Source organism: Micromys minutus (genome assembly GCF_963924665.1).
Source record: "Micromys minutus genome assembly, chromosome: 28".
Taxonomy (NCBI): domain Eukaryota; kingdom Metazoa; phylum Chordata; class Mammalia; order Rodentia; family Muridae; genus Micromys; species Micromys minutus.
In genome coordinates this window covers 908,165-935,839 of record NC_137963.1, presented here as the reverse complement: position 1 = coordinate 935,839, position 27,675 = coordinate 908,165, and the positions used below count along the sequence as shown (strand labels likewise).

General features: G+C 38.0%; 1 protein-coding gene across 5 annotated transcripts in view; it reads right to left on the bottom strand.

Moving 5' to 3' along the window:
- NFIB (nuclear factor I B) overlaps positions 1-27,675 on the bottom strand; it is a 206,466-nt gene that overhangs the window by 25,530 nt on the left and 153,261 nt on the right. For 2 of the 5 annotated variants that reach the window (XM_080940240.1, XM_080940242.1), the window contains exons 7-10: positions 13,646-13,780; positions 10,564-10,748; positions 6,521-6,686; positions 3,422-3,504 (exon numbers count right to left, since the gene is read on the bottom strand). In XM_080940240.1, the coding sequence (XP_080796366.1) occupies positions 3,422-3,504; positions 6,521-6,686; positions 10,564-10,748; positions 13,646-13,780 (569 nt within the window). The remainder of the gene's footprint in view (positions 1-3,421; positions 3,505-6,520; positions 6,687-10,563; positions 10,749-13,645; positions 13,781-27,675) is intronic. The other 3 variants (XM_080940241.1, XM_080940243.1, XM_080940244.1) reach the window with 2 other exon arrangements.

Genomic DNA, 27,675 nt, shown 5'->3' with positions numbered 1-27,675 from the left:
AAAGTGTTTGGCTGCAGAGAGCAGAGCCCAGTTTGCCAAAGCAGGACCCCAGAGTTCTTCAAGCCACCGTACCATCTTCCAACAGAAAAGTGAAAGCAGAAAGAAGCTCTAGGTGAAACAGTTCTGGTTTGGAGATTTCTCCTACACCACTGGCGAATACAGTAAGCCAGCCAATGATCCTGAAGACAGACCAGTGCCAGGCCCGGAACCATGCTTGAGGCAGTGAGAAGCCTTAAAGGCAAGCCCTCATCAGCTATACCAGCTGAGGGCTATTCTTCACAGAGAGGGTTGTTGTTAACAAGCTAGCCACTGCTTTACAGGAACTTTCCTGAAACACTTTCTGTAATTAAGTATCTTTATTCATTTTTAAATTCGAGAGAGAGATACTGTATTTATATGATAGGTGAAATTCCAACATCAGAAGGAAAAAAAGAGAGCCCACAAGAAACTAATATCTCAAGGCAGTTAGGAACTGGAATTCATCAGGAAATAATCATTATTAAAAGGGGCTTGCAAGTGTGTGACAACTAAAAACCGTGTAACAAGCACCTAAGCACAAAAGCACAGGCTTGCTTCACTCTTCAAGTCTGCCAATATGGACGCGTTTTAATATTTTACGTTTCAATTTAAATGTCAGTGCGAGCGTGCATTAGAAACAGCCACGGGGGAAGCTCTTGCACTGTGTCATTTTGTGGGAAGGTTGTTTAAAGACGGTCAAAAACATTCAGTAATCTTAAATTTATTGTTAACTCTATGTAAGCTACGTTAAAGTTCTTTTCTAAGGGGGAAACAGCACGGGACGATGCACATCAATACTTTTCATAAGCTGGAAGGATAAATCTTAATAAAGCAATCCACATGAGCTGAAGAATGTACCTGGTGACAATATTTATTTTTAAAGGGTCATGTATATTAAAGGTTATGGAAAATGTTTTAAAAGAGCTCCCTCGGCCTACAGCCACTGGCTTTCCAATTTTGAATTTCTGCTAGCTAATATAAAATGATTGATCACTTTTATTTCATATACCCCTTCATTTTCCTTTGCATTCATCACTGAGAGCTTTAAACCAAATGCATTTAGGAGCTGCCCTTAGAAGAGTGGTCTCGTCTAAATCTTCGTAAAGTAATGAGAGGACCCAGTAAATCAATCTCATTTCTGCTGGAGGAGGAATAACCTTTACTGAAGTCATTTAAACTATTTCGCTCTCTCCATCCCTGTACAGTGAATATATAGCTTCATCTCCACAGTGCTTAATTTGAAAGGATAACAATCGTAGACTTTTTAGCTGGTGCTTCAATTAAGTGGTACGCTCACATCACATAATACATGTTTATGTTGTTTTCTTCATGCCTCAAAAACATAGCTCGCTATGTCCTTGGTTTCTTCAAATCAAAATTCCATGGCATAAGAGATAAGTTATCTTTTTGTTCGGTATTTACAAGTTGTAACAGAGGAATATATGGCTTTTTGCTTCCAAGGATTAATGTATACCATATATTCATAAATAGCAAACACATTTGAACTTAGATAATGCATGCACATTGTAAGTGGTCTTTATTCAGCACTGACCACTTAAATAACCAGTGCCAGTCCTTATAGGGATGTGGGTCCTATACATTCCTCAGATTAAAAGATTCCCGGATTTCTGCCTACATTAAGGTCCATGTTCTCATTGTGCTGAGCTTTCTTGATGCATCTTTAGATAATGTTGAGAGAATTTTAGCACAAATACACTTTTGTAATTGTCATTGCAGGAAACCCTGACATTAATTTTAATTGAGACAAACTATAGCTGCCCTGGGGTAGGGCAAGGAGAGAGGACAATTGCTTCTGCATGCATGCAATTGGTTACAATATTCTAAATGTGTTTGGGTATAAAGGTTAAATAATAGAGGCATGTTTTCTGAATTAAAAATTAACTGGAAATTAGAGATGTGTCATAAAGAAAAATAGCAAGTCCCATGACAAAACTATTTCTACAAAAATGTATAATGATTTTTAAAAAAGAGTATGTTTCTAAAACCTATAAGTCCTGCATATGTTTAAAAAAACACAATGATCACACACATTTGCTAAATAGAACTATTGTAATTATAACACGTCCATATTATAGCACTTTTAGAGGTCAAAAAAGCAACATTCCGGAGAATTCTGTTGAAAAGCCATTGGCTGGCAAGGCCACTAATTATTATTTGGTATTTCCATAACTATATACAGATGTCTACAGTCAGCTCTCTTGTGTTCTGTTCTGTTATTTTAACCTTCCTGAATGTCAAGTATCTTGAACAAGCTACCAGCTATAGTCTTCTCTGAACCCACATGTGTTAACCTTTACCATGCACATCTGATCTCTTTGGCCTATGAAAGGGAAAGTCTGGAGAACAGTAAGCAAAATCCAAATAGGCCGTTCTAGAACCGAGTAAGTGGGCACATGTAACTGCACATGCTTGATACATATATGAACCTCATAGAAACACAGACAACTTACAAACGAAGAGCCACGGTGCCTATTCCCAGCTCTGTCTTCTGTGCTACAGCCTCTTTTTCCTCATGTAATGTTTTACATACTGTTCATTTCAAACTGCTCTGCCATCCAAAGTTAAGAGTATCGAACATATGCCTCACAAAATAGACTTTAATTCTCAAGTGTTTACAAGTATTTCTGTGACCCTATAACTAGAATCATGGGATTTCTATGTTGGTGTGGTGCATGCTTTTGACTGTGGCTAATTTGTTTATAAGCCACCATTAATCCTGGCTGTACTTTTTCACAGTTTGGGTAAACACTTCATTTGCATTAAATTTACAGCATTAATGAGATGTGAAATTTAAAATGCTACTAGAAACATAAATGATGTAAGAAGGCAGAGCCACCCCTCCCCCAAAAAAAGTGTTTTATCTCATCTGAAATCAGTGAAGCAATTTAAACTATTAGAGTAGGAAGAATGTGTCGCCTGTGAGCTCAGCTTTCCAACACATCCTCCTCCTGGACTACCCTGCAAAGGGAGAGTGAAACATCTGGAGAAAACAAAATTGCTTCGAACACAAATAATATACTGACTCTAGCTGGCTTTCCAACTGGTTTCCCATGTCACCCCTGAAAAGCCACATAGGCTAGTAAGTCCTCCGGTATCCAGTAAGGCAGAATAGCACTGTCTGCCTGGGAAGCAACGGCTCTGTGGATGCCGTCATTTGTGTGCTTGGAGACAGAAGAGGCCGTGAGGTAGTTTCAGAAACTCCAGATAGGTGAGAAGCAGAGGATAAATGAAGAAAAAAAAATTTTTTGGAAAACAAAATGATCAATTTTGGTCTCAGAAGCCCCGTGAGCCCCATTCTGAGTCCAGATCTGAGAGGCGACATGGAGGAAGGCACCGAGGCAAAGCGTGGCTACCCCATTCCACCTGGGTGAAACGTGCCCACCTGTTGCTGATGCAGGAAGGATGGGTCTCTTGGGCTTAGTCCCACATATCGATTGGCTTGAGATGTGCCTGAGGCTGTATAGGCTGATTAAGGAAGAACAAAAACAAAGATAAAAATTGTGAACTGTCAGAACCAACACCCTGTCCATGTATAAGAAACCCAGAGAAGTGGGATTTACTACCAAAAAGGTGTCTCCATTTTTCTTCTCTTTCCTCTCAGTGAATAGCAAGTAATGGAAAAGAAACGGTAATTGAATTCAAATAACTATTCCCCCCTTAAAAAAAAATACCTATGCAATAAACCACAACCTATCCTTTGGTGTGGGTGTCTCTCAGTGTGTGCTGTAGATTCACTACTGTGTAGATGCGGAGGCCTAGCTACTCTGGAGTCTTCTTTTATAGATACATTTTTCTTGTATGTCTAATGGATTAATCAGTGATGGTTGCCTGTGGTTCTAGATGTAAAAGTAAGCAAAGACTATCATCAGGGAATGTAACAGCTTTTAGAGATGTACTCAATATGTAACTAAAATGTAACTAAAAGAATCTACTGTTACTTTTCTAAAACAGGAGTGCAGTTGGATTATAGCAAGTAGAACAACTCAGTTCCATCTTTTATTAATATGAGACATGTCCTTCAAGTGTGGTCAAAATTTTTTGAACAAAGAAAGAAAAAAATCCTATATTTTCTCTACCTGTTTAAAAAAAAAAAAAAAAACCAACCCTACAAATTGCTTGTGATTGGCCAATGAGGAACTGATGAGCTTTTATATATTTGATCACTAGGTAGAGCAGGTGCAGGTGACTGTTCTATAGTCACTGTAACTTAGTTTACAATTACTTTATTTTTTTACAAGTGCTTTTCTGGTGGAGTAAACTTCCCACTGAAAATTCTCATGTCTAAATCTATCTTTTACAAGGAAAGAAGGATTAAGCCTACTGCTCCATCTCAAATTAAACAGAAAAAGTGATTTTGCACCATATGTTTCAGGCAAGGTCTGAAAGGTTGAAAACCCATTATATTAATTAGAAATTCAGACACTGACTTTTAAAAGGCTAGCTTTTAAAGATCAATATATTAATTCTTCATGCTCTCTTAAAAATGCAACATCTGAACTTGGCACTTTTAAGTCAGGTTTTTAAAACACTGAGGATGCTCACAGGTTATGTCCTAATTACTGCTAAATAAGGGGTGCTGGCAAGGGTGGTCATCAGCATCCAGCGTTCCCTGTGCATCACTACTCCTGATATTTCAACACACAGGCTGAGGAATATGGAGCGGAGGCTTTGGCTCTTGCAGTATGAACAGCATGTCTGGACTCACTTTTTGGTTTTGTGGGTTTTTGTTTTTGTTGCTGTTTTTCCCAAATCATTATAAAACGGGCTTCCTTGGTCTCCCTGTTTAGCTTTCCTGATGTATAAATTCATCCTGAAGCTTCTCATTATCTTAGCTATTTTATGTAGGAATGAAAAAGCCATGTTTATATCATCTAGATATTTGGATGTTTTAGAAACTTTACTAGGCAAATCAGATCTCTTTTTTAAAACAACCTCTACATGAGTATACAAGTAATTCATTAACAAACAGGCCAAAGGCACCCATCAAAGGACTGAAGGTTACCTGGGCTGGAGCCTCCACTGAACCTCATGTATAGTGAGCATAAAAGTTTCCTCATCACTTATCCTTAGATAGGTCTTTTTTTTTTTTTTAATTTTCAAAAGCATTTTATGTGCTTTTATTTAAACTGTTGTCTTGCCTCAAAGAATACATATAGTGTCTTAGTGATTGTACTATACACAGAAAATATTTAAAAGTCTCATCCATTCTTGCATTCAGAGAAGTGCTTACTGGGGTTAGCTCTTTGCCAGCAAGCAAACTGCTACCCATCACTGATCAGGGGTGTACATTCTGAGCCTATCTGGACTTCCTACTTTGAAGGGCTTGTAGATTCTGCTAAATAAATGGTATTGGCTAGACCTAAGGTGGAAAAAAAAGGCAATTTTTTTTTTCTTGGAAAGTTTCTTTGTCTGTTTCTAGATGTCATTAAAACAAAACAAAACAAAAAAGAATGTTTTTCTGATGGCTGAGAGAGAGAGAGGGGAAAGGGAATAAGAGCCATTGGTGTCTCTGATGGTATAATTCCGTAAGGGAGTTTCCAGAGCACAAAGGATGCCCTTGCTCTATGCAAGAAAAATCATTTCGATACAAGACACACATCATGGAACAGAATATTCTCATGCCTCTCAGATGGAATCTCACCACTTGCCAATCTGTGAGTGCCAGCTCCCTCTAAAAAGCTGATAGTTTGGATGAAGCCATTTGAAAGGCTATTCCTTATATAATTCCGAATATTCTACATGACGAAGTGGAGGAGTCACTTGGCTTCCTGATGTGTGCTACAGAAGTATACTGCCTAAGTCTGACATTTACAATGTGTGCTCTGTAAGGATGCTGCCTAAATCTGACATTTATAGTGCTATGGCCATGCCAACAAGCTTAGTATCTGATTGTAATGTGATAGCCAAAATAACAAAAAGATTTAAAGAAAACATTGTAGATAATGAAGGTATGGGCCCCTTACACATACCTAATCCTAAACTTCACAGTGTCCTTGCCTGAACAGTACAATGAGTAACTGCTTCTCACAGTGACATTACCTACACTGAGGTAAACATATAATTATCTTCCAGAGACACTCACTCCATTCTTTGGGGAAGGAGCTTGGTTTCTAGAAACGCTCCAATAAGTAATAATTATCTAATCTCTCTTTTGGTGATGTAAAACCTTTGTATATTGTGTTGTGTTACTGGTGTAATTTCAATGTCTACCTTGAACGAGCAGGCATGGGTTATTACTTTTGTTATAGCTGTTAACTCAAAAACAACCATGCTCTTCTCCTGTCAAATATGATTTGCTAACAGAAATTTGATAAGAGAGAGAGCATGTGACAGCTGGGCAACATACATGCCTGCTAGCTCCACTTAAATGAGAAATCTCCATCCGGTCAGGTAGCCAGAATGTTTCTGTGTTTTCCACCTTGGATCATATATCCAGTGGTGCCTTCGATGGACATTTCTCATTTCCTACAGAAATACTTACTGGTTGCTGTAGGTGAAGCTGCCTCACCTTCAGTGGATGTAGTGATGGGTTTAGTATCTGTCATGGTCAGGGTCACAGGTCGCACTGCACTGGGATGGGGAGAGGGTGCCAAGACAGGCGTGAAATGGCCAGGCACTTTCCCTACTACTTGACCACTGCTGTTAGGCTACAAAACAAAAACAGAACGCCGGGTGAAGCAATCCAAAAGGTAGTCATCCTGTCCAGCAACTCCTCTCAGTACGCGCACGGGATTCTGTCCAGGGTAGAGAGCCACCACACAGGCCCTCTCAAGCCCGAGCTGGGAGCTGATCAAAGTTTAAGAGTAAGAAGCAGCAGCAACAGTACTTCAAAGGAGGGTATGATCAGAGATGCACTTTGTACAGGTGACTTCCTCTTTGCAACACCACTAAGAGTCCAGTTGACCTGACCCTCTCCTGTAGTAGGCAGAAAAACCCACCCACATGGAGACCGGGCCCTGAGCTAAAGCTACAGCGGAATTACTTACTGAAGTCTCTGTAGTAAGAACCCAGCCATACCATGTTCTGCAGCCCATTCTTAGTTTCCCTCTCAGTGCAACATTCTCCTACTGAACTATATAGTTCCCACCCCTTTTGCCATTCTTATGCATGTAAAATTCCAACCTTCTTTCTCTAGCACACAGGTATTATAGACGCACATCTCAAGTAGTTTGGACTCCAAGGTCTACTTTCCATAATTTGCTCACACAAGCAGATAGAATGAGATTTAAAGCATCTAAGGTTTCAGATGCAAACACAATATTATAAAATGTGAAAGTAAGCCAGGCATTATGCTTTGGAATAAAATATCCTAAGAGGAGTGACTATGATACACCAAAGTGGGTGTGAGGACCGTCAAACACACACTGCCATTTGTTGCTCTTCCCTTTGCTGGGTGTGAAATTTGTTTCATAGATGTTTGTGAGAATTAATGAAGAAAGTCCTCTCTCTGGTCTCAGAAAACACATTATTACTTGAGTTTTAACCACTCAAAAAAAAAAAAAAAAAAAAAAAAAAAAAAAAGAAGAATATTTGCCATGGTAGGGGAGACAAAAACACTGTTTTTGGATATAGTTTGAAGAAAGCCTGGAATATATTATTTTAGGTAGAGAATGCCATTTTTTATTTATACTCATGGGACAATTCTTCACTACATGATCTTTCTAAAAATTTTCTGGCAAGTATTCTCCCCAAATGTATGCTCTGTATAATCCCAACTTTGTAAAACAAAGAAGTCAATGAAACACTACATATCTAAATATCAACATACAAATTATAACTGCTTATTTCTTTGGAAAAAGATAACTAATATCACTTAAATATTTTGACTTAAAGGCATAAGTTAAGTTTGGGCAGGTTACAGAGGGGTTATTTCATCCTTTTTATATTTAAAATTTGACTTTAAATGTCCTGACAATTAATTCATCATGGACTCTTTTGAGTATTTAATTTTTCGTTGGGAAAATAAACTGGAGTATTCCTTTGTGGAAACCTATGGGAGAATTATATCTTTAAGCCAATTTTATTCAAAATATTCCACTGAATAACATTACTGTCTCTCTATAATTGGTACAGCACTAATGGAATTAATCTCCAAATTGCTGTTGGGAGGAGAAGACATCTCCTGGCATAAGAGTCCAGATCAGCATGGCATTGAAAAGCAGCAGTTGACTACAGGGCTTGAGGACCATTGCTCACTCCACATTTTCAGTACTGCATAGGTGCAGAATACCAATCAAGTGCCTCTGAGTTTGGAATTAGTCATCCAAGCAGATATAACACTCCTCAAAAAAAAAATCTGCCATCCACTATAAAGACCCACTTTTTTTCCTTATTCTGGCTATGGGAACATTATAAGTGACTGCTTTGTGTATGCCTTTGGAAAGACGAAAGCTCTAATTTTTTTTTCTTTTTTCTTCTTCACTAGTGATGCAATCAACTGGCAAAAGTATTTCTGCCTGTTGCTCACCAAAACAGTCCATACCTACCTGGAACAGAAGCCAAATAGCCAGATTCTCAATGCATGTTGTCGCTGATGATCAGCGTGTGTAGGGCATACTCTGTCTAGAGGAACAGACAGGTGCTCTCCCATTCAAAAGTAAAAAAAGAGACAAAGAAGAGTGCCTAAGCCCATGCAGGATTTTCTAAAACACCAGGGGCAGAGGACCTTTCGCTGTTCAGGTTTGCAACCAATTTAAACGTGAAGCTCCATTCTGAAGCATCTCCCTTTTACGCTGCTGTTGGATATAGAGATGAACAGCACCAGTAATGGGCTATCCTATATACTGTTCCTCCCAGTATATAAAACTCTGAAGTATTTTCTTTTAACTTTTGGCTTCCAACAGAGATGGGAGCAAGATGCTCCTCTCAAAGCTGTCCCTCTACTTTGAAAACATACAGGAGACAAAAGAGGCAGATTATCACCTAATATGCACTTTTAACTTATACAGAAATCGAAATATATGTAAAACAAGTACTGAATAATTAAAGAAATGCGTAACACTAAGGGCCTGATTTTAATTTGCATAATTTCCCCCCTAACAGTGCCTAATTAAGACATCAGTTTTAAAAAAAATCCAATGGAACTCTAAGATTTTCCACACTGAATTAACGTTAAGGACTTTTAATGGATGTCTTAATTAGACTTTGTTATTCATGGAAATTCTACACAAATTAAAATCAGACCTTGTGTGCACTGTTCCCAGCTGAGTCTAGCAAAATACTCTATGGAACAGACTTTTGAATCCATACTCTGAGAGCAAATGTCGTTTCTAAACTGGCATCCCAAGATCTCATCCTATTCCTTAATTGTCTTCAGTCTCATCATCATTACATCATGTAGATTTTTTTAAAGCACAAATAGATAGATGTGTTTAACTCCCAAATGTTAATATTTGGTTTTATATATTAATTAGTGAAACTAAAAGCAAAGGTAACTTTCTAAGCCACAGAAGAGGTACAATATTTTATGTTTAAAATTAAAGCATACAAAAAGAACCATTTCACTTTATTTAACAAACTAACACAAAAAATTTCCCCTGAACTTTACAATTAAAATGCATATGCTCATTTACTCTAATTTTAGTACAACTTCACAGTGTTATTGTAAAAATGTTGTATAGATGCCCCAAAGCCTTAAAAGTTGTTGGAAGTGAGCAAGTATTTGTTATTGTTATTGTTTCTTTTTTGTTAATAGATAAAACAGAAAAACCCAATACTAGACATAAGATCAAAATTACATCAGAGACCTGGATACTGTAACTAGTAATAGCGTCATTACTGGTAGAAAGAGCTTCTTGATGACTGAAAAATCCTCCTGTGGAAAACCCCTATGCAATGTCCTATCACAGAAGAAACCATGCATGTAAACCGAGAAGTGCACAGGAGTTACTGTGCCTATACAATGAATTTCTAAAACTACTATATGATGTTGAGACAGAGACAGAGACAGACAGACAGACAGAGCTTGAAATGCCATTTTATTAAATGCAAGTCATGTCTCTGCAATGAGTCAAGGAGTCAACAAAGGCTGCTGAAAATGTTTACATTACCGAAGCTGACTTTAATGCCGAATAACTGGCCTATAAATACAGCTGTAAGCTCTTTGGTGGGTGTTTATTTTAGCACATACCTTGCTCCTGCCTGAAGTAAGCACTTTGTCTCTTATGTCAAACCAGGTATTTCAGAGGTGTGAACTTGGAGCTCAGTTTTTTTGGCAATGAACATTCTGCATAAACTTTCTTTCAATCAATGAAAATCCAAAAACATTAAACCCAAAATGTCCTTACGAATGTATCTCTTCTTGGGGCAATGCCCTTCCTACCTGTCATTCGGCCACCTTTAAATAATAATTTAAAAAACAAAACGAAACAAAAAAACCTCTTATTGGGTAGACGAGAAGCTTTCTGAAGACAGACTTCAAGCCTTGATGTTCCACAAGGCACACTGCCTGACTAACCTCACGCTTGGAATCAGACCTAACCCACACCCTTTAGGCTCCATGTATCTTGTTTTCTCTTATTTTACCTGGCTCGTTTGAGGACTGGATGGGTCGTAAGAAGGTACGTAGTTCTTCAGAGTATCCTGAGGGTTCAGGTGAGGAGGATATCTGATTGTTGGATGAGAGAAGTAGCTTGAGGGTGCAGGAGGAAGGATAGCTTGCGTTGGAAACGGCAACGGCGAGGGTGGAGGTGGAGTTCGAGTTGAGATGACTATAGAACACAAAACAAAAAACAAAAACAAAAACAAAAACAAAAAAAAAAACAAAAAAAAAAAAAAAAAAAAAAACGAAGACTGGCAGGTCAATGAGCTGCCTCCCCATGCCATTCGCTCCCAATGCTGTAACACTAGAGATCATTCATTCATCTGCTCCCATAATTAAGCAAACTACCTTTCATATTTTTCCTCGATACTGGCCATGCTAAAGACATAAAGACATTAACTCCACCTTACAGAACACACCCATCTTTCTTCACTGATCTACAAATGAAAATTTAAAAAAAGAAAAGAAAAGAAAAGCTCTTGTACAGATTAAGATAGAACTATACAAGATACTGATTTTTTTGTATTTTTTTTTGTTTTGTTTTGTTTTGTTTTTTGAGTAAGTTACTTTCTATTCAAGGTATATTCATCAATTACGAAGTCTTTGTCTCCCTAAATCGAATAAAGTTACAGCACTAATGAGAGAGAGAGAGAGAGAGAGAGAGAGAGAGAGAGAGACCCACAAGTTATCGACTACAACTCAAAATAGAAATGCAATTCAATTTCAAATAAATCATCTCCCTATACAACCTAGTTGACAGTTGTTTAAAATGAAAGACAACAATTAACAGACCAAACTGTCAGATCATGAATAATGATCTCCTCACTATGTAAATACTCTTGAGCATTGGCACATGGGGCTGCACTCCTCCAAATGAAGATGATTCCTTTCAAAGTAAAAAGATAATCTACCCTATGGTTATCTTTATTCTGACTCCAGTTGTTACTATACTGCATTGCTGAGGTAACATGAAGAATAGAAGCCATGAAAATGTCCATTAAAAATTTTATATAGGTAAACATATGAGTTTACCCACATATTTTACAATAGTATGTACTACTTGCAGAACAAAGTACTATAGAAAATATGTGTTGTAGGTAATGTTCAATGGCAGCTTTGCACAATAATATGATCCTAATGTATAGTTTTGACAGTAAATTTTTGAATCAAATATAGACAAAGATTATTTTATCCATTATTTATATAGAGTTGCTGGAAATATAATAAGTAATTAAAACAACAAATATATAGAGGAGAGATTAAATCTCTGTTGCTTTAATATCTTGATCTGAGGCATATGAAAATATAAAGTGTTCAATATTTGAGGTAACAGTGTGAAGACTAAGTTCTTTTCAAAACTTCAAAGACTACAAATGAAAAGTGTCTAGAATGATCATCTTTAATTTAGTGGTGGGAGAAAGCTTTAAGAGACACTGATATGTCCCTCAGAGGAAACACTCAAGATATAAAAATGTAGGAGTGCACAGTGCAGAACCACAAACTTAGTTTGTCAGACCTAATAGACTGGTCCTTAGGACTTTCAGAAGTATGGTAACAGGTACATGGATTAAATGTTTTCCCTGTGACATCCTTCTACCAGATCCATGGTGGAGAAGAACTGTATACTTCTTAGAACACAAGTTCTTCTTAAGTGTTTCTTTAAGATGTACGCCCACTTGAGGTATAATTTAAGGAGATGCAAATGTTTATCGAAAAAGTTGGGCATCTTTTTTACTTAATGTCTCATGTTTTGTTTTGTTTTTTTTCTCTTGAACCCAGTGCTAGGACCTTGTACTGGCTGGTTTTGTGTGTCAACTTGACACAAGCTGGAGTTATCACAGAGAAAGGAGCCTCAGTTGAGGAAATGCCTCCATGAGATCCAGCTGTAGGGCATTTTCTCAACTAGTAATCAAGGGGAAAAGGCCCTGCCCATTGTGGGTGGTGCCATCCCTGGGCTGGTAAACCTGGGTTCTATAAGAAACCAGGCTGAGCAAACCAGAAGAAGCAAGCCTGTAAGCAACATCCCGCTATAGCCTCTGGATCAGCTCCTGCTTCTTGACCTGCTTGAGTTCCAGTCCTGACTTCCTTTTGGTGATAAACAGCAATGTGGGAGTGTAAGCTGAATAAACACTTTCGTCCCCAACTTGCTTCTTGGTCGTAATGTTTTGTGCAGGAATAAAAACCCTAAGTAAGACAGGCCTCAAGCATGCTTTCTACCAACAAACTACATTCAAAGTCATAAAGAATCTTAATCACAGCTCAGTTTAATTACATATTTTTGTTCACATGTGTACATAAACACATGTGAACTATACAAGTGGCTCCACCTTAGCCTCTGAGCTTAAGAAATAATTGGTCTCAGCAAGTCTGAAAAAAACATCTCTTTCCAAAACTGGCACAACTTAAGTTTGAATTCAAATCTTTGGATAGTTCAAAAACTGTGGTGGCCCTGATACAAGCAGATAGGATTTTATATTTAAAAATGAAAGTAAAGATGGCTATCTTATTAATAAAAGTCATTCTGATCCTTTGAAAAGGACAGAAAGCCAAGTCACACAACAGAAGCGTTTTTCTTTATTTTGAAAGAAAACATATATGGGCAGTTTTTGCTTCCATTATTACAAATTCTTCCTAATTGCCTTTCTTCCTCTAGTCGGCCTCCTTCCAGCTCTACCTTTCTAGTTCTAGACCAATGACTTCTTTTTAAATACCATTCCTGTTGTGTAATGTTTTTGGTAAAATACTTATGACTGACTTCCTAAAGTTTCCAGAATAATAACCCAACAATTTCACAAATATATGTGGGTCCTCCTGTGTTTTAGGCTTCATTCCTGGTTCACTGACCATACTAGAATTTGTCGGTCCTTGGCCACATTGTTAAATTATATAATCTTAAATATTTTCTCATTAACTGTTGAGAAAAACTATTTTGTCCATTAGCAACCCTCCCTTTTGGGTGGAGAGGATATAGTCACCATAGCAACAGCAATAAACTTCCCCTCCACCCTTAAGTGTTTGGTGTGTGAACAAGAGGAAGACCTTTCCTCTTTGCTTCAAACTCCTCACCACTGTGCGCGACTCCAGGTATTCCGGGATGATGGTGCTGGGGAAAAGTGCTCAGTCTTGGGGAAGAATCCTGTGGAGATGTAGAGCTAAACAGTGGCTTCTCAGGCTTCTTCATTGTAGTTGGAGAAGACATATCTGGAAAGAGAAAGTGACACATTTAGTTTGCCTGGCCCTCTTAAGCAGGGAGGGTCATGTCAACATAACACATCTCATTTCCCAATGCTCTTGGATTCTGTTGCCCTTGCCCATTTATTGAAATCTATACACAAGGTCAAAGACCCAGACAAAGCTAGAGCTGGAAAACATCCTTTAGAAACAGTCTTTGCTAAAGCTAAAATGAAGTGGCATCAAAGAAACCCTGAAGATCTGAGAATCCACATGTTACAGGCTTGAAGGTCTTCTGTGGTCCAGTGTGGGCAGCTTTGACTGTAAGAATTTGGTTGTTATTATTTGACCTGATGACTATATTGGGACAATGACCCGGCTTAACATCTTTTATGAAGAATTTGTATTTGTTTTGCAAAAACAAAGGGAAATACATTCTCAACTTGCTCCTTCTACAAATATTTATCAGGTTCCTCTATTTTCCAGATAAATGTGGATGTTAAGACAAATAAAAGGCAGTTCCTGAGTTAGGGACATTTGCTGTTAGTGAATAGGGAAACGGGGTGGAAACAGTTGTCACCAGTGGAGAGGAAGTGTGTGGGCTGAGGGCACAGGCACTGTGGCATTTGTTGTTATAGTCCCAGCCTCTGGTGCAGAGTATTGTTTTCCTCTGCCTCAGGTTAAGGACGGCAGCCCCCTTCTTGTGCCAATTTTGAAATGTGCACAGGGATAACAGGTCTACCAATAGAAAAAACAACAGTATTCAAAAGTGGTGGGACAACAAAATATGCTTAAGTAGTCCAAGTGATCTATGCCTATGCGAGGCGATACATCTGGAAGGACACATATGAGCAAAGTCTGGATTAGAAGGACTCATGTCTGAGTGTTATAGAGGGGAAACATATGATGAATAGACAGTTTAGATAGAACATACCCTCCAGAAAAATGTGGAGCTGGAATATCTATAATAGACTCATTATGGAGGTCTATTTTAAGAAAGGCATGATTGTGATCAACACATTCATTTCACAAATATGGATCAGAGGCCTAACTCATGGCAGAAACAACACCAGTTTCTGGAGACACAACTGTGAACTGGATTTCCTCTCTGCTTCTCTAAAGCTAAACATCCAGTGAGGGAAGGAGTGAAAAAGGAATTACAAGACACTGCCAGCCACGCCATAATGAGTACTCGTGGTTCCATTCATCTGTTTCATGAGTACTTAACACTTCCACAATATACAAGATGAGAGGCTGTAACAAATGTGGGAAGAGCACCAATGCAACAGATAAGCAGGCAGAATTAATGCAGGTAAATAATGCAGACTGCTTTGAAAGCCCTGATCATCTTGGGCCACTCTGGGATTACATTGTGCAAGCCTATCTGACGAGGATATCCAACAGGTACCATCATAAGAGAGATGACTCAGGAGTTAACATCTTAACTAATGCTGATTTTAATGGAGCTTATAAATTTATATTAAGGTGCTCTAACAATGAGACGACCTATAAGATTTGTATTTCATCATCAAAATTTTTAAATGTGTCTGAGTAGCCATACTAACAATGGGCTTCTTGTACTCGGCAGACTATTTCAGCCAGCACCAAAAGAAGCTCGCTTGTTCCTCTCCTCCCTGGATTAGTTTTAAAGTAAATGTATTATACAATTTCACCTTTGAATATCTCTGTGTACAGATTTAGAAGAAGACTCCTTTAAAAGAAAACCACTACAACTTTAGCACTACATTATATATATATAACCTGAATTACTCATTCACAAAGTTCTGAAATAAAAAAAAAAAAAGACCTCCTAGCATTATAAACATGACAGACTTGTAGATTTATGTTAAGGTAATGCACGATTGGTCAGTGAAGAGGTAGGTGGGGAAAGGTAAGAAAATGGAAGAGGAGCAGAGATTGGGGGAAAAAATGAAAATGGAGCTCGAGAAGGGTGATCTGAACCCAGGTGAACTTAATTGGTAGATATGAATATTTTAAGGGATTCTGTAGGCCTTTTATCTTATATAGAAGGACAGTTTGTATTTTTGTCCAATGGATATAATCTTATTGTATAGAAGGTCTGTAGATTGAGAATTTAATATATAAACCTACCATGAAAACCTATTGGGCTTTGAAGTGATGTTTGTGCTGGGCAGCAGTAGAAGAGAACTCGCCAGGGTGTTTGTATCCACACCAAGGCTGGTGGAGTGAACCCCTGGGAAAGGAATCCCCAGGAGAGGGCAGCTTGTGGACCCAGTGACAGAGTCCTTGTGTTCAGCTCCATACAAAAGCAGCGACCAAGGGGGTCAATAAAGGGATAAATAATCCATTTTAATATTTACTGCAAGAGAGACTAGTTCCCATTTGTATTTTGCCATTTGAGGAATAGCCTGAGTTCTGGGAGAGGCATCCAATAAAAATTATGTGTTCTGAGCAGGCTGGCACTTAAGGAATGGATATGCTACTGAAGGGAGCACTATCTGCAGAAAGGCAGAAACTATGCTTCTGACTAATGGGTGGCTACTAATCTATTAGACTTCAGGCTTTTAATATAGTTCCCAGAAAGACAACAGAAAAGAAAGTTGTTTGTGAGGCCACAACAATTAAGGCAGCTACCAAGGGGTCTAAAAGCAAGGTTTAAAAAAAATAGAGAGAGAAAGAAAGTTCATTTTGACTAAGTTATCTTCAAAATAGTAAAGATAATACCGAGATTCCCCTAAGAACTATATGACTTAAAAGGAATGACTCAATATTGGGTTTGACCTACTGAAACTTAGATCTATAAACTGTTAGAAGAGGAAGGAGCTCTATTTCATTCTTTATGATTGATAACTAAGTACATCTTTTGTTCTAATGTGTGATAAACTCTTTAAAAAGATGGACCTTTTAAATGTGTGAGTGTTTTGTCTGCATGTATGTAAGTGCCACCCACAGGCATGATGGTTGAATATGCAGGTCAGGAGAATGTACCGGATCCCTGAAACTAGAGTTATGAAGGTTAAGGAGTACCCTGTGATTGCTGGAAACGGAAACCTGGTACTGTGCAAAAGCAGCCAGTGTTCTTAACCCCTAAGCCATCTCTCCAGTCCCCATTTCAAATTTTTAATGACAAATGGCTTTTTAAAGGGCAGGAACTTAGTACAGACTCTTGTGTTTACCTCTGCCCACAAGTTAGTTTAAAAGAACTGAAGCTGTGTAAGTCAGTTTCCCAGGTCTTCTCAGAGTGGGTAATAAGGTGTAGCACACATCATGTAAGGAAGCACTCCCTGTGTATTCAGAAGGGGAAGACAGCTGTTCTGGCTACTCGGCTTCCAAAGCACAAGAGCCCCACAACTACCACAACCACCACAGACACTCACATGAGAGTCTTTTCGTAACAGGATGAGTTAATTATTATTACTATAAAAAATTAAGATTGTGAATAGCTTTGCCATTTTTAACCTAATGATTTAAAACTTTTGGGGGGGGGTGTGTCAAAATAATACCTTTATCTTTTGTAAGCAGTTGTCAGAAGTCTACTTTTTACAAGGGAGTCCTCTTGTAGATATGGGCCTAACAATAACACTATTTCCATGCACAGAGCACAGAGGATTGCAGATGAGACACAGCAGAGGCAGAGTGACAGAGGCTGTCTATGAGGTGAAAAGGATTACAAGCTCCCTCCCATTTAAAAACAAAAATAACTCAGAAAAACAATATTGAGAAGAAGCACCCACTGAAGCTGAAGGGTTGATGTTAGACAAAGCAAAAGAGTGCTAGGGTTTAGTTTCATTTCTTGGTCTTCCCAATAAGTTAAATTAATTCTGGGTCCATTAATCAATAAAGAAATATAGCTGTGTGGGATGGAAACAGCACTATGCTGAGTACTCAGAGGCAAAAAGGGAATTCCTCTCAAAGGACAATACAGCAATGGTCTGAGGAGGCTGGGTAAAAGTACAATTATGTTGGGACCTCAGGGCTGGGTCTCTAGACATTGCATTTTAACTATGTATCAAACTTGTACTGTTTTGATTTTATTTTGTTTTGAAAGTCTGTGGCATAATAGGAGTTAACCCAAGAATGACATCATTTCTACTTTTAATGCACTCCTTATACTCTTTTATAAACAGTGTTTAGGGACTGAAAGTATGGAAGAGATGGCTTTCAGTGGCCTTTCTGTCGAGAAAAACAAATGCTGTGCTTTTTTTGCAACCTACTGTTCCTCAAGAAGGAAGAATAGTACATAAAAAGATTAAATTGAAAATTAGTTGAATAACAAAGCTGGGTAATGTATAAATATATAATAAGTTGAATGATAATACATACATAATAAAGGGTAAGTTGAATAATACATAAGATAATGCCACTGAAGAGGAAGAAAGACAGTGAAGACAAGAGGTAGCTGGTGATTCTGGAAGAGCAGAAAAAGCTCACAACCGATGAGGAAAGAAGCAAAAGCCAGGAAGGCCTAACAATGTGTACACTATATTTACGAAGAACTCATTTATAAATGAGATGATGTCACATTGGAAAACTGTCCCAAAATATGACCATCCTTCTGTTTTTGTCTAGATTACATATGTATGTGTGTGTGCATGTATGTATGTACATACATATAGACAGGGTCTTCTTATATAACTCAGACTGGTCTTGCACTCAGAGTCACTCTTTCTCAGCCTTTCAAGAGCTTGGCTTCCATACTTACACAAGTATACCTGCCTTGAGACTTCACAGTGGCCTCAGTCTGCATTAGGAATTTTAACAGTGTATTTGGGGGTGGAAGGAATGTCCTGCCAGCCTCCCCTCACTCCCAGTGTGTGACGTTTCTGCCACTTATTAAATTACCTTACTACTCTCTCATTCTACTCACACAATACCTTGTCCACCTTAACATACTGAGGCAAACCATAATCCCCCTTGGGAAAAAGTTTGAGGTTTACAGCCAGCACAATGGCTCAGCAGGCACAGGCATTTCCATCAAGCCTGACAGATCTGAATCTCATCCTCTGAACTCACACAATAGGAGAGAGTTGACTACTGTAAGTTTTCCTCTGACCACCATATGCAGGCCAAGGTTTGCATACATACACACAAATGCAAGAAATAAACAACTATAAAAAATTCTGAGGCCTAGATTTCATTAGGAATCTCACACTTAAGTCTTATATTACTTAATGACTAATTTTTATCTGTTCCATCATATATATGTAGACTATATATATATATATGCAGAATATATATGATATATATTATAGATATATATGTCTATGTAATATACACATGTCATATATATGTAAATATTATGAAAGGTCATACTACTTAGGAATGAATGTACTAACAATATAGGATTTAAAGAAAACCTGGAGAGGTAAAAGTAGCTTGTTTTTGAATCTCTTATAATCTGAGAGAAGCTGTTTGACGGAATATTCACTAGGAGCACTAGGAACAAAATTAACCCAAGATGGTAAGCTTCAAGTGCAGGCTTCATTATTGCATGAGAAAAATGTATTTTCAATAAAAAGGAAAAAAAAATCAAGGTCATGATGAAAAATAACAACAACAAAAGAGTGGTTTAAAAAAAAAAAAACAAAGAGAGACATCAAAGCCAACCACTGAGCACCCCCTAACTGTGAGGGGGGTTCAGCTGCACACAAAGTTTAAGGTGCAAGACCCACTGCCCATGTGCTGGTGAAACTCACAATCCAGCTAAAGGAGCAGATGTGAAGGACAGATTTCATTAAATAATTATAACCATGGTGATATTGGGTTGTACCAAGGATTCTTCTTAATGACAAAAGTCTAGGGAGGTTACGTCTTCAAAAAGAAAAGATGCCTGTTGAAGGCTCTGCTCATTGCTGTCCACACCTGTGCCTTGATTCATAATTGGACAATTAGCTATGGCTTTAGAACTAATTATATAGTGAATTATAAAATCAAATGCCTTCTCCACCACCATCCCCCCCAAAAAAGTTTGAGTAAAGCCACTGACAGGGAGTTCACATGAACTTAAGCCTGTCTTTAAACAAGTACTTTGTGAACCAAGTTATAATTTTTCTTATGAGCTGTACTGTGAGTTCTTGGCACTGTAGCATGCACACATCCTAAGCTCCGAAGTGTCATTCATTTAAACAGCATCAGTTCAAAGAGATAAAGGCTTAAGCAAATAAGGAGTTAGGTCAACTCATCTCCCAACAAGGCAATTCCAGCTACAAAAGGAGCTAGCTGCAGTGAGCACAGCGTATGCACTCCGCTCAGCAGCAGCTTGCACAAATGGTGCTCCAGATGTATATCTGTTCAAGTCAGCCCGAGGCAACAATTTTGATCGATTCTAATGTGATAAAATGCTGCAGGGAGAGTGTGCAGAAATGTGTTTACGTCAGCCCTTAATTAAACTGTTGTTCACTTCCAAAGAACCCTAGGAAACACTAATGAGACGTGAGTTTTGGCCATTTCTTCATCAAAGCAAAGACCCCCTTCCTCAGTCTGTAGCAGCCTGTCATCTAAGTTGCTCCCGGGATAAATGTCACATGGCACCCCAATCACTTAGCCACCTGTTAGCAGAACTTCGGTAAAGTCAACTAGTGATCTAGGGCAAGCTTGAACAGCCACCTTTAACACCTGCCTGCCGGGGACACCTGGTCTCTTCTCACGCATTCAGGAACAATATGTTAGCCTCTTCAATATGTTCAGTACACTAAGGTTACCAATCCAATTGCTATATAGCTTACCTAGAAAACAAACCATTTTCTTTTCTCAGAAAACTCCTATTCTTCTTCCCTATATATTACACTTCAAATCTGTGGCTGTTCCAAAATAATTATGCAAAAGCACGAGAGACCCTACATTTCCAGTAACTGTTATTTTTAGCTTATCATGACACTAAATTATAACATAATAATAGCTGAGCCAGCTCCATAGCTTAGAAAAATGGATTTCTATGTAACTCACAAAGAAGTAATTGCATCAAAATGTCTTAAAAAGTTTGATTATTTTATATATTTTTCAGCCTCCTTATTTACTTGTCAAACTCATAAACAAGTTTAACTTTATGCATATAAATTTTATGCATATCGGTCAACATTGGGTGTCTCCTCATTTGCTGGTATTGGATGCTGATGCATTTCTTATTTCTGTGCTTAAAAAGCTATAATCATGACTTATAATAACTTTTTTGTTTTTTATATTATTAAGTTATTGAACATTTTAAGATATTTCTCCCCTCATCTCACCTTCTTCTTCTTACACATATACATACACAGGTGTAATACACACACACACACACACACACACACACACACACACACACGCACACACATTTCCCCTATAAGAAAATCAAGGTACAGGACAAAAAACTGCTTGGAAAGGTCTGTGAACTTTGACCCTGTGTTATGATGCAAGCCAGAGTAACAAAGCTCCTATGTAGGGACATTTAGCTCTAAGAGCGTGTACTGACAGGAGTTTGACAGGATTATATTACAGTAACATCTTACTAAGCTGTCAGTCCCTCAGAGTTCTCCACCTCTCCTTATATCTTGGACTTTTACAGGTTTTAGATGTTTATCTTTTTTTTTTAATTTTATAGATTTATACAACTCTGGTGAACACTGGAAATCTCTTCAGAGACCAAACTCATTTTTGGATGAAGGCATAGGTGGTCAACACGTCCATTACTTCTCTGAAGCTGTCAAGTAACACACAGCACTAAAAGTGAAAGATGAGCTATCAGCTACAATGGGGCACCTCTGCTTTCCATTAAAACGCTGAGAGGAAGCTGAAAGACAATATAAAAAAGATGAACTATGTGCATAAAATAATAATGTTATTTAGAATGGATGAGATAATAAATGAGAAGCTCCCAAATCAAGTGTGTGGGTTGGTTTCTGGAGCTGGAATCTGGTATTTTTACTTCAGGCCACAAATCCACAGTCAACTTTGAGACAAGGAAATGGCTTGGGCTCTGTGCCCAGAGGAAAGGTGAAGGCAGAGAACATGGTTTGCCAACTAAATGCTGAGACAGACCACAGTTTCTCCTCTTGTGATTTTGCCTTGGGGAAGATAAAGTTGAGGAGGGAAATGTCTACCTCCTATTTACAGTGCCATAAACGAGATGTAAAACCTCTCAGTCAGCAAAGCTAGGTTGAAACAGCATGATGATTATTTCAGACCCAGTCCAGAGCTCAGATGTATTTATTTCAGTTGCTTTCCCTGTGATGACTGACAGATCTTTTCTTTCACAGGGTTCGCCTATTGATCAAATAGTGCTGGCAGGAAACTTGCCCTCCCTGGAGGATAAAGAAAGGAAAGGGGAAGGAGAGGAAGAGGGAGAGAGCAGGAGGGATGCCTGCACACACTAGGCTGTGTCTTTACTTAAAATCCCAGCACGATCCGATCCCAGTGTACTTTTCCAACTTCTCCATTTCTCTTACAGCAAAATGGAGCTATGGAAGCTCATAGGGAAATGTGTTGTGATCCCCAATCACTTAAATAATTATTTTAAAAGGTGCAGGGGTACAGCCAAACAACAGAGAAACTGTTTCAGAAATACATTTCACAAGGCAGACTTCAAAGTCACTCACAGAGCGATTTTCAGTATTTCTCTGGGGATGGGAAAGATAAACTAGCTATGCCTGGTGGTATCGATGGGACTGATGAAGACTGTTCTAGATTCTCCATCAATCTGCCAAAAAAAGGCTTAGAAATGAACATAAGACTGAAACACAGTGTTTTACAGTAACATGAATCTATTTCACAATAAGATGTATCTACTCCTTTAAGATTCTTATTGAGTTTCTACTTGGTGACTTGCTATGATGCTCCAGTTTGTTAAGGCTCAAGGACAATGAAAAGAAACAAGGATTAACATGCAGAGGAGTACTCATTAAGTTGACAATGAGAACTCAGAAACTACCTACAAATTTATCAGCAGAGAGAAACTTAAAAAATTGATAGCAGTGTGTGTGTGTGTGTGTGTGTGTGTGTGTGTGTGTGTGTGTGTGTACACGTATAAGGACACACACTGCTAATGCTATCACTTAGGAGACAGATGTCAACTGAAATCTGAATTTTCAACTTTTTAAAAATGAAAATCAGTTTTTTCTTAAAAGGAAAAGCATAGTAACCTCTGTGTTAAATAAAGGAATTCCTGCTTTAAATGTTGAGCTATCCAATCCTGCTACTCACACTTGAGCGCCTTACCTACTGTATTTTTCAGCAACTTGAAACCGTCTGTGATGGTTGGAGACGCTTGTGTATTTTAACCCAAGCATTGCAGAGTAACATGTCTCTGAAAACCTGTTCTTTACCATGTCTCCATTAGAAAAAGGTAGCTAGGCTACACCTATATCCAGTGCAAAGCTAAAACTGAAATTGCTTTGAAACTCAAAAATATCTTCTTGAAACAGCTTTATATATGTATATATATATATGTGTGTGTGTATATATATATATATATATGAATAATAAAGAACAGTGTTACGAGAGTGAATACCAGAAAAAAATGTAATTGCTTTTTGAAATCACTTCAAACTGCTTTTGTCTACTATCAATTTAACAGACAATTATGAAGTATCTTGAGTAATGTCAGTAAACATAATTTGGAAGCAAGGGGTTTGGGGACACCAAACCAGTCTGCAGGATGCTAAGCACATTCTCTTCCCTGGTTAAGCATCAGCAAATAGGTAAATAAATGGCTGTGACTCAGCAGTCTCTGGGGAACATTCTAGCCATGGGGTCTTGTTAGTGTTAAGCATCTGAGAGCCTTGAACTATAAAATGAAATCAATACTGTAACCTTAACTGTAAAAGTCAGAAAGATACTGGAAGTGTTCTAATTTAACATGATTATAGATGACTTTTTGGAGGTGGACATTTGGGAACAGCCACGCATTTAGAAACACTTATACTGCAAGACCCCCAGGATCCTGTAGCCATGGACTCTGATGTCTTCCATACTGTAAGTTAGGTCAGTTTAACTGATGTGATAACTTAGCAAATTTACAGGAAAGTGTCCAAGTCCTAGAAATGAACTGTACCTTTATTTTCAAATAAAAATCTAAGAAAGCAAACTAATTGCTTGGGAACAATTATGATTTGATAATGGCTTAGAGAAACAGAAAAAGAAATCACGAAAGTTCTAATCTGTTCGGTGCTCAAGGTAAACATGATTGTCCCACATAAATTCTGTTTCTTAAAGTAGAGAAGTAGTCAAAGCTAACAAAGGTTATGGTGTTCAAATATATATCCTCCCCCATAAATGTAAATGATGAAAATAAAACCATCTTGTCAATGAAATTACTGGGATGGCATATTTATTATCCTAATGGTCTTAGAAATCACGTGAAATTGATCAGTAACAAAAACCTCTATTTAGTAATGGACCAATTACATTTTCAAGATAATGTCAATGAAATAGAATATTGTCACAGGATAATGGTCTCCCATTGCTAGGCCTCCAGTCACTTAGAGAAAATAAATGCTGCCGTCTGGCTGAGTCACTTGTTTTCAAAGTAGGAGACACTGATCCCATAACAAGGTTCTGTCTAATAACTCAATCTCTATCAATCATTGCTTGTAGCAGAAGGGAACAGGACAGGACATGTATTTGTGAGATCTGGGCATTCCTGAAGTATAAGGCAAAACATTCAGTGCCTCCAACTGCATAAACAATACAATTATTGTTATTCAGTGAAGGCATTTAAAGTAAACATTTAAAAGCTAGCTTACGAAATGAAAGACTTTGGGTCTTTAAAATATCTACATTAATGGAAGCTTAAAAACTCAAAGACAGGTCAGGTCCTTTCTGTGAAGCGCTTGAGGTCAGACGTTTGGAATTTCTGAGTTTGGGATATTGGCATACACATAATAGAACATCTTAGAATGTAATGCAAGTCTAAGCATAATTCATTTATGCATATACCCTTTATACACACACCCTGAAGGCAGCTTTATATAATATTCTTAGTGTGTGTGTTTGTGTTTAGACTAGAACCCAAAACATGAAGTTAGGTGTGGAAGTTTCCACTATGATATCATGAAGTACTTCTAGAAGCATTTCAGATTTTCAAATACCAGACTGCTTACACTGCCAAACTCTCCAGCTACAACTGATTTACAGTCTGAAACACTGGACATAAAGAAACACTCTAATCAAAGTTTCTTTTTCTATGAGTAGGAAAAACTCCAACCATTACAACTATGGTTAATAATGAATGTTTAAGCCTTAGGGTGGAGTTTTAGATAAGATTTTTGCATTTGTTATTTATTTATTTACTTAGAGAGTGTATGTGAGCCTGCAGAGTTTAGAGCACAATTCGCAGGAGTGGGTTTTCTCCTTCTACTCTATGGAACCTTTGGATAAAATCAGGTCTTCCATCTTGGTGGCAAGTACCTTGGCCTGCTGAAGCATCTCACTGGACCAGAGCTGAGAATTTTTAAAAAGGAATTTAAAGCTATTTTAAACTCAGCATCTAGCAGGTATTATCACTTATCAATAAATTCATCAATAAATTGATAAAATATCATTATCAATAAATGATAGCCCCCAAATGAAAATAGAAGCTTGACTTTCTTGGGTATGTATACTTTAAATTTACATGACTTCTTTAATTACTGAGAGAAGGAAGGGGCTAACTAGTAAAAGATAAACAGATATTTGAAAATATAAATAAGACATTTAGAAGCAAAGTTGAAATTTTTACTCAAAAAGAGAACCTTTAAGATATTATAGTGTCTTAACCTCAGAGTATATCTTAAGTTAAATTAATAATGTTATCATGTGTTTTAAAAACCTGCACCAAAAAAAAAAACTTCTTACAAGTATGTATAAGCAAATAGCTTGATTTACTTAAAATATATAATTGCTAGAAAATATAAAATGCAAGACTGGCAGAGAGAGTATTGTAGGTTTACACAGGGTAACAGACCCTTAAAGATTGTTGCCAGTCACCTGCCTCAACCCAGCTCTGCTTGTCAAAACCACTTCAGTTATAACCCTTTCAGTCAAAAGTATCTAAGCCTAGCATTCATAAGTTGGTTTTAGACACATGTATTTACAAATTTTACTTAGCATAATTGTGTTTTGAGAATTATTTCAGAACCCTGAGAGATGCATAAATTCATTTTCTTTCTCTTGTTTTATTCTATAATACCTAACAGGATCAACCATGAAGCTCTCAGGAAAACCATTTGCCTGAAAAGACTTGTGGGAAAGGCTGGGTCTCTTCTCCCTGAATTAGCTGGAGGGAGACTCTCCCTGTCCATTTCTTTTGAATAATGCACGAGGGTTCCAGTGCCTTGTGATCTGTCTAGAAAATCAAGTTCTCACAGTGTGGGCTATTTCTAGTTTAGTTACTGTGACTTTCCAAAGTTCTCCAAAACTTTGAATGGTAAATCATCATGTAAACGGAGTTAAAGCAGAAAAGTCTGATTATGCTGAGGAACTCTGTGAGGCACCCCAGGACTCAGAGTCTTTGGGGCTCCTACTTGCCAATTTTCATCTGTTTCATAGAGTTATCAAACAGCTGTTATTATTTGGAACTAATTATATATTAGGGATTTTTTTTTCCTGCAAAATTGGTGCTTTTAAATCATTAAGTTTCCAGAGCACGAAACCAGAGCTCAACTTTTCCATATTAACCAGTACAGGCCCTTGGAATGTGCACACAAGCTTGCCCCACCCAACATGCCGATCTCCATTCAAGCACATGAAAGGCAGACAGATATCTTTTAATTAGCAGGCAACAAGAAGAATTCTAACGAGAGCCTTCAGGAACAATTTACTGTTCTCCTTCTGTTTTGAAGATGGTCATGTGATTTTCTTTTCTTCTTCTTCTTTTTTTTTTTTTTCTTTTCCACCTTCGGCACTGTAGCTGATGGGAATAATCCACACATGGTGGGGGTCTCTGAGATTGGCTTTCTGGTACCAAAATGGCATGGAGTGGGTATTGGAGGGCACTCAGCCACAAATCCTGACTTCTGATATTTTTTCAGGAAGCTGAAGGAAGATCTAAAACTAGGCTTGTATATTAAATTCCAACTCGCTCCTATACAACACATTTATCTCATCAAAGAATTTTACCTCTGTTTTTATTTTTCACATTAAAAGAAATTGATATCTAAAGATTTGCTATTTGATTGTGGTGATACCAACTCCAGGAACATACAGAATCGGTGGTCAGTGGGTCCCCAAAGGCAGCTAGAAAGTTTTGCCTGCCAGGTCACTCCCTGCCTTCTCCAGGACTGCTTTTAACGTTAATGAGAACAGTTACCCAGCCAAGCATGAAAGCTTTGGGTTCACTCAGCTCCCAAGCTCACAGAAACCTTGAGATTCTAGCCTTCATCAAACAGAAGTTTGGGCTCTGGCACTTGCCCAAAGTTTGGACTTAATGCTCCCTCTAACTCCTCCCATTGTGGGGGAGGAAGGCTTCTGAATTCACACACATAATAAGCATGCTAATCAAGTCAGCAGCCTCTCCTGGAAAGTAACAGCACACAACAGTATATTTAATATTCTGCATCTTCATTCGGCAAAGAGGAAAGTTTAAATTGAGCTAAACCAGAATTTTTCAAACTTAGTAGACCACTCGTATTTGGCATGTCTATGCACACTTCTTAAGTGGTACTGGTCTTGAATCTGTTTCTCTCACACAATGCCTCAATCCAGGTACCCTTGTTTATTTATTCATTAACTCAAGAGACAAGTTCATCCTTACCTCCCACTTTTCCTGTGGGCCCTTTGCTTGAATTTGTGTGTTCAAAGCTACCACTATCTCTCGGACAGTACAAACTGAAGGTTAGCACAGGGGGGACTATTTCACTGAGGAAAACATTTGCAAAGTTAATGGCATAAACTTACAAATATCCAAAACTTCAGGAAGACTTGCTGGAGAGAGTTCTTTATATACAGGACTTATGTGCGTGTGTGTGTGTGTGTGTGTGTGTGTGTGTGTG